This window comes from Leptonychotes weddellii, chromosome 14, assembly GCF_054177405.1.
Source record: "Leptonychotes weddellii isolate Sample4059 chromosome 14, ASM5417740v2, whole genome shotgun sequence".
Classification (NCBI taxonomy): domain Eukaryota; kingdom Metazoa; phylum Chordata; class Mammalia; order Carnivora; family Phocidae; genus Leptonychotes; species Leptonychotes weddellii.
In genome coordinates, this window is record NC_138382.1 from 58,807,684 (window position 1) to 58,815,629 (window position 7,946).

A 7,946-nucleotide genomic window follows, 5' to 3' on the forward strand; every position below is an offset into this window, starting at 1 on the left:
GCGGCAGGGAGTCTGCTTCTCCCTCTGACCCTCCTCCCTCTCATGCTCTCTGTCTCTCATTCTCTCTGTCTCAAATAAATAAAATCTTTAATCTTTTTTTTTTTTAAAGATTTTATTTATTTATTTGAGACAGAGAGAATGAGAGACAGAGAGCATGAGAGGGAGGAGGGTCAGAGGGAGAAGCAGACTCCCTGCCGCGATGCGGGACTCGATCCAGGGACTCCAGGATCATGACCTGAGCCGAAGGCAGTCGCTTAACCAACTGAGCCACCCAGGCGCCCAAATAAATAAAATCTTTAAAAAAAAAAAGTATCTAATATATATATGTAGAAAAAAAGTATGAAAACACCCATGGAATGATCAACAGTGAATTAAGGACAGCAGCTATTTCTGGGAAGGAAGGAAAGAGTAACAGGAAAGGATACACAAAATGCTTCATTTCTATCTGTGATGATATATTTTTTAAACTGAGTATTGGTTATAATTATTCTCTATACAGAAAAGAAATTACAAAGCAACTTGGCAAGGAAAAAGGGTCTTTCTAGAATGACTCATTCCCTAAGGGCTCAAAACTGTTTCAGTTTACTAAAGCACAAGAGCTCTGTCCATTATTAGCCTCTAACAGGACACCTAGATTTCCTGGTACATGGCAAAACTTCTATTTGTTCCAGTCAAGGTTCTGTGTCCATCAGACCAATCAAACTTACCGTTTGCACCTGAAAGGCTGCTTGCCGGCCTTCTGATCCATGGAACTGCGTCTCCTTCCTGCCCCATCCAACAGTGATAAACTTGCCTAGGGAACAATTGATGGAGAACATGCAAGACAACCAATAAGCTAAATTAAATGAAATAAAAGCAGTTTCATTGCTATTCTTTATTAAGTTAGTCATTGGCAATTACTTGGGTCCTCCGAGACCTCTCAATAAATTGACCAGCACTCAATATTTGAAAAACCAATATTCCATATTATACGCAGCAATGATTTTTGAAGAATTTGAAATGGCCTTATTTGGGAAAGCACTTTACTGCCATTTTATATATTCTAAATTCCCTTGATGATAGCAATTCCCACTTTGCAAGTAAGAAGAATGAAACACGAAGAATTTACTAGACACATCCATGGATAAGAACATTAAACTCAAGACGAGAGCTGGGAATAAAATTCTGATTATAAGCATTCAATCAACTAAATGTATCCAACCTCCCTATCAGTGGTGAAAGGAACTGTAGATTATGGAATTCACTCCTCACACAGACACAGAGACTGAGACAGACCCTCCAGTGGAAGAGGCCAAAATTAGAACACAGGGTATCTGCCTTCTAGCCTGAGGTTCTCTCTAAATCATGTTTCTCTTGCATAAAAGAAGAAATCAGAGATGCTAAAATAAAGCAGCCCCCTATTCCTGGAGGAGAATCAGGCATCCACCAGCAACAGGTACTACAGAGATGTCTCTAAAAGCTTCAGCCAGATCCAAAACCCAATACTTCCCTCCTGCCATTGATCCTGATGAAGCAGGGCTATTTATAATTTCTATATATTATGGGTCAGCATGACCACTTCCTGTCTGCTTCGCATGGGCCCATGTGAGTACTGTAATACCTCAAAGCACACCTTGCAGCTATCTATGAACAGCAATGCCCACCCCGGTGCACACCCTTGTGCTTCTGAAACTTTCCAGAGAGATGTAAAGGACCAAGGAATGAAGCAAAAGAACTTTTCCAATGGGATCAGACAGTAAGTGGTGGGGTTATAGCAGGTATCAGCAAACTACAGCCTATGTCTACATTTACGAATTAAGTTTTATTGGGGGCGTGTGGGTAGCTCAGCAGGTTAAGCGTCTGCCTTCAGTTCGAGTTATGATACTGGGGTCTTGTGATCGAGCCCCTCATCGGGCTCCCTGCTCAGCAGGGAGCCTGCTTCTCCCTCTCCCTCTGCCACTCCCCCTGCTTGTGTGCGCACTCTATCAAATAAATAAACTACATCTAAAAAACAAAACAAACTTTTATTGGAACACAGACATGCTCATTCCTTTATGTATTGTCTATAATTGCTTTCACAATACAATAACAGAGGTAACTGCAACAGAGGCTAAATAGCCTGCAAAGCTGAAAATAACTGCTATCCAGCCCGTCACAGAACAAGTTTGTCAACCCCTAGGTTAGAGGAAAAATACCTATTCACAACTCCACAGAATGATTTTTTTGTACTGACAAATGTATGCCTAAGACCTAGGATGCTAACTTGGACCCTTTCTCCCTTGACTTACACTCTATTATTAGGCTTCTTCTGAAAAAGTTAGTTGGATTAGCCAGGCCCAGTGCACTTTCCCATCCAAAGGTGTGCTGGTTTCTTCTTCTATGACTATCTTCAAAAATGGATGCCCAGGAATTCCACCACAGATCCTAGACTCTTCTAGCACCATACCTGTCCCTGACCAAATTCACGTCCTCCCAAGACTGGAAAGATTCCCTCCATGCCACTGACTCCCAATCCACAGGTCTGGCCTATCCTGAGCTTCAGCTACTTATGTCTGCCTACTCCACATGGTGATCCCATAAGGTCCTTAAACAAACCAAAACTCACCAGCTATTGCTTACAAGCTAGCACTTCTCCATCCACCGTCTCAGTTACTGGTACCTTTATTCCCATCACCTGAGCTTCTGACTACAGTCCCACTAAACTCTTTCTTCCTCAGCTTACATACCCAAACCCATTTATTTCACTTTTTTTTTTTTTTTTTAGATTTTATTTATTTGACAGAGAGACAGCAAGAGAGGGAACACAAGCAGGGGGAGTGGGAGAGGAAGAAGCAGGCTTCCCACTGAGCAGGGAGCCCGATCTGGGGCTCGATCCCAGGACCCTGGGATCATGACCTGAGCTGAAGGCAGACGCCTAACGACTGAGCCACCCAGGCGCCCCTTATTTCACTTTCTAAACTGCTATTTCTCAAACTGGCTAGGACGGCAGGGCAACCATGCATACATATTCCAATGACATTTCTCAGATAATTCCAACAATGTATTCCCCTCCTGAGAATCAGATTTTTTTCTGAATTCATTCCTTCTTTTAGCCCACACCCACCTTCCTTATCTGGATTCCTGTAGCACTATCTGATCACCCTGACTCCAGTCTCTTCCCTCTCCAGTAATCAACCAATGAATCTTGGGTCATCAAAACCATTAATGGCTGAGCATCTGTATATCCAAATTCCCTCCCAAACTCAATCAAAATCTATCCTGTTTATTTCAAGCCACACTCATGTCCTGCCAGCAGCAATACCGAAGTATTCACAGCTGCCTGAACAAGCCATGACTCGTCTATGTAGCATCTGTGCCTTGGAATGGGCTAATTCCATCGCTTAGACCCTCCACCCTCAACTCTCACCGACCCAACACCAGTTCGGTCCAGCCAAGACTTAGCTCACGCCAGCCTCCTCTGGGAAGTCTTCCCTGTCCACTGCTCCCTTCCTCCCCTCATGCTACCCTAATGCCTGCACATCATGTTATTATGGGACTCCTCAAAAGAAAAGCTGAATTATCCACAGCACCAAACACACTGCTGTGTTCATCGTACCTACTCAAAAATCATTTCTGAATAAATTATTTTTGAATGAATAAATGAGTAGCAACTTTCTAAATGATTTCTGAGTTGGTAGAAGAAGGCATGAGGTCAGGAATCAGTAAAAGTTAAAATCCCTTCTCCCCCCATCCCTCTCCTCAATCAGGCCATCTATCTGGTGCCCTCGTGTTGGTCAGAGCTTCTTATATACAATAAACATCTCTCCCCTTCTCCCCCCTTTTTTTTTTAAAGATTTTATTTATTTATTTGACAGAAAGACACACAGCGAGAGAGGGAACACAAGCAAGGGAAGCGGGAGAGGGAGAAGCAGGCTTCCCGCGGAGCAGAGAGCCTAATGCGGGGCTGGATCCCAGGACCCTGGGATCATGACCTGAGCTGAAGACAGACGCTTAATGACTGAGCCACCCAGGCTCCCCAGCCCTTCTCCTCTTTCAATACTCCCAAAGCTCCAAGGCCCAAATCACCTCAGCTAGATCTTAGCAAGAGAACAATCTGATGGCTCCCATGAAAATACAGAGTAAGGTCTAATCAGTAGGAACTAAAACTCAGCCTTCTATCCCACCTCTCTTGTTTTTGCCCCAAAACTGCACCCCAGAAATGCTCTCTTTATTTTAGCTAACACAGTTCCTTTCGTTGAAGCCCCAGCCTAAGCCTGTCCCGAGGTTTGGGCAACAACTATGTAGGTGACATTAAGCAGATTTCTGTTCCCCAGGTTACTGGCAAAGTGAACTCTCAGACTTGGAGATGCACCAGGGGTATGCCTTTTACAGTCTGGAATGGGCTAAAGGGATGGGCTTATCAGACATTTAATGCACAAGGCTATATGTTTCATAATTCTTTGGGTTTATGATGTGGCTATTAGTGTACAAGAAAATGATCAAACTTGAGAGGAACTTCAGATCACAAAATGTTTCAAAGCTATACTCACTTTCACCAAAATCATCCTGGTGGATCTGCTGTTCCATGATCGGTTCAAAGTCTTTTGTCATCATAATTAGGGTCTGCTGACCTTGGGTGGGCACAAACAAAAACAATTTTGTTTTCATGTAACAAATTTGCCGTTTTGTAAGTATCTACAACACTGGAAGCTACAGAACTGGAGTGGAGGAGCGTAGAGTCAGAATATGGAAGACATAATTCATTCTAAATATTCTGACTCTCATTTGAAAAAAGAAAAAAAAAAAAGCTTTGACCAGATAAGTTACCTAGTGCTTATTCTCAGCCATTTATGTACGTAAAGCTAACATAAAAGTCTACCTAGCCCTCCTCCACTAACTTCAACACTTCACCAAGGTATCTCTTCAAACACATATCTCATCAGGGGTACCAGTTTACAGAAACTCATCTGGAATGAAGAAACTTAAAGGAAAGAAAGTAATTTTTAAGAGCTCATGAGAGTTCCTAGAAGGGTTTTAAGATATTTGGAGTCATGTTTTATAAAAGTCACAGGGAAAGACAGTAACAAGCTTACCTGTAGCAAGAAGCACGAGCTCTTGGTCAGGACTCCAACTCATGACAGAGATACCACTGGCTACACTCCCAACGCATTCCAGCTGCATCAGTGGACAAAAGCGAGTTTTTGAAATACAGCTGAAGTACAGGTGAAATACAGCTAAAGCCATGCTGACAACTTTTTGTAAAGAAATACATAATGCAAAGACTCTAATTTGCAAAACGCTTAAATGTAAAATTTACGCATTAGCTCCTGAGTTTTTAAGCTTCTACACAAAACACGCAACTTGTTTGAGGATGCTTGAGAGTTCCTCCTCACTGGCCTCCTCCACTTACATGGCATGTGCTGAGACTGCAGAGTATGACATCTCCAGAGGCTGTGGCCACACACACAGACTCCTGATCCAGCAAGTCCTGAATACCAACAATGCAGCCACTTCCATCCTCTGGAAGAAAGCCTTCAGCCACTAAAGAAATCTCATTTTTCACCTTTCACCAAAACAAACACATAAACAAATTAGGCTAATCTATTTGCAAGAACAATTCATAACATGTCCAAAACAAATTAATGGTTCCTTTCTAATATAAAAGCTTTCACTTTTTTTCTAGATTAAAACCCAAACTTTCATTTGAGAATATCGCAACACTACTGTCCTTAATAAAAAAAAAAAAATAGTTAATGGGACCTTTTTGCCAAGCAAGCACTAAACAAAAGCAAGAAGAATGGTCTCTTAAAAAAAAGCCCTATAAACATGAAGCTAATAACTATGGTTTTCTAAAATTTCTATAGTATGGGGGAAAAGAACTAAAAATGTAATCACCTAAAATACATTACTAGCAAAATATAATTAAGGGAAGATCTCAGAATCAACTCAAAGATTTTTTAAGTATGTGTATACATACATAACACACATATACATACATATGCATACATACACATATACATAAATATACACACACATATACATACATACACACACACACACACTCAGGGTCCAGCAGTGAAGATTCTGATTTAGTTGGCATGGGATGGAGGCTGAAACACAATTTTAAAAGGCTCTACAGGCAATTTTCACTTGCATTCCCAGTTGAGATTCACTGTTATTTACATGATGAAAGGGTAAAAAGTAGGGCACCCAAACAAAATATAAAGTCAGAATTTTGCCAACTTACATTTCAAACAGAAGCAGAGTTAAGGGTAGGTTACTATTTAAGTAATGTCTAATATGACCTGATATAAAGCAAAGGGAATGTCCATTTAGGAGAGTATGAATTCAGTAAGATTTAAACTAAAGACAATCTAGGGGAAGCAGGTTTGGAAAAAGATAAGTTGAGGGTCCTGCAAGTGCTTGCATTCTCCATCACTAACTTACTTCTCTTGTGACAGGGTCTACTTCTATCAGTCCATGGTCTGAGCCAATGAGCACTGTCTTCTGTTCAGTTCGGAGAGAGAAGCACTGAGGTTTCCCCAGAGCCTGAATATCCCTGAACTCCAGGGTCCGAAATAACTTAAGATTTCTCATGATGAAACAATTCCTGAAAGAAAAGTACAAATATCCCTTGATGAAGAATTATTCTGAGAGAAAGGAATAGCTTACCAGTGATAAATGACACTCATAGAAGCAAAATGATTCAGGGGCAGGGATGTGGTAGTTAGAATAACCAAAAAAAGAAAAAGAAAAAGAAAAAGACCTAATCTAAACCCACATAGGGCGTGTGGTAGCAACCTCACCAACTCAGAGCATTTATCTATGGTCTACAAACTGAGGTTCTGAAATCTACTTTACGTTCTTACTCTTTGGGAGAGGCAAGATCCTGAACTTCAGAATTTCTTCTTCAAAAAGATTTAACATCAGTTATTCCTCAGAAAAGTTGAAAACATCAAAATAAATAGGAAAACATTTTATTTTTGCATATAAGAATATCTTTATAACCTGAAAGATTTATAAAAATCATATAAAAAATCCATATATATACACACACACAGTCAGTTGAAGAAAATCTAGAATAAAACAGCTTCAATATCACCAGATAAATTTATTTGTAAACTGGCTTTATGTTTATGTATTCATTTTAAAAATAAATACTGAAATTAAAGATAGAAATAAAAGTATTTACCAATCTCAGGGAGGAAAAAAAAGACACTATGAAATTATAGCAGTTTACTTCAAAGTGATGACCAACCTCTGAGGAGCTTGATGACTTAATATAACTACTTCACGTAATTCGGCTCTCCTGGCCTGGTTTTTACCAGTGAAATAGAAAAGGTGAAAAAGGATGATAAATAGGAACTCTACTTTGGTCTGGCCAAATCAGACTTGCTTTAATGCATAACGATAGCTAAGAGAAAAAAAAATGAATGTTAACGTCCTGGATATTTATACTCAGACCCCATTCAAGTTTATAAAGTTTATAATTAGAAGTCCCTAACTTATGGTAGGGGTGGCAAATATATAGAGCACAATGGCCTTATTATCACCCTCATCCAAGGTGAATTCTCTCATCTTGCATTTCATACATATGACAATGTAAGAATAAAATGAGTTAATCCTTATCCTACCACTGCACGTAATGGTTAAGTGTAATATAAAAATACAACATGTAATGTGGGTTAAGAGGAAGGCAAGACCATACATGGTGAGAGTGAGGAAGAAAATCAAGGCCAACATGGTTTTGTAAGCTTTGGTGACATTCCTATTCAAGAACTTCTGGAAACTATCTGAACCTATATTACACCATGCAGGTTTTTAGAATTAGATCTAGAAAACGTTTTTTTTTTTTTAATTTTTTATTGTTATGTTAATCACCATACATTACATCATTAGTTTTTGATGTAGTGTTCCATGATTCATTGTTTGTGCATAACACCCAGTGCTCCATGCAGAACGTGCCCTCCTCAATACCCACCACCAGG

General features: G+C 40.1%; 1 protein-coding gene across 6 annotated transcripts in view; it reads right to left on the bottom strand.

Annotated features, from left to right (window-relative positions):
* The window catches only part of ELP1 (elongator acetyltransferase complex subunit 1), a 71,747-nt gene that overhangs the window by 61,131 nt on the left and 2,670 nt on the right, over positions 1-7,946 (bottom strand). For 5 of the 6 annotated variants that reach the window (XM_081803330.1, XM_081803333.1, XM_081803334.1 and 2 more), the window contains exons 2-7: positions 7,217-7,272; positions 6,406-6,568; positions 5,369-5,521; positions 5,052-5,133; positions 4,509-4,589; positions 708-793 (exon numbers count right to left, since the gene is read on the bottom strand). In XM_081803330.1, the coding sequence (XP_081659456.1) occupies positions 708-793; positions 4,509-4,589; positions 5,052-5,133; positions 5,369-5,521; positions 6,406-6,555 (552 nt within the window). In that variant the 5' untranslated portion in view covers positions 6,556-6,568; positions 7,217-7,272. The remainder of the gene's footprint in view (positions 1-707; positions 794-4,508; positions 4,590-5,051; positions 5,134-5,368; positions 5,522-6,405; positions 6,569-7,216; positions 7,273-7,946) is intronic. The other variant, XM_081803329.1, reaches the window with a different exon arrangement.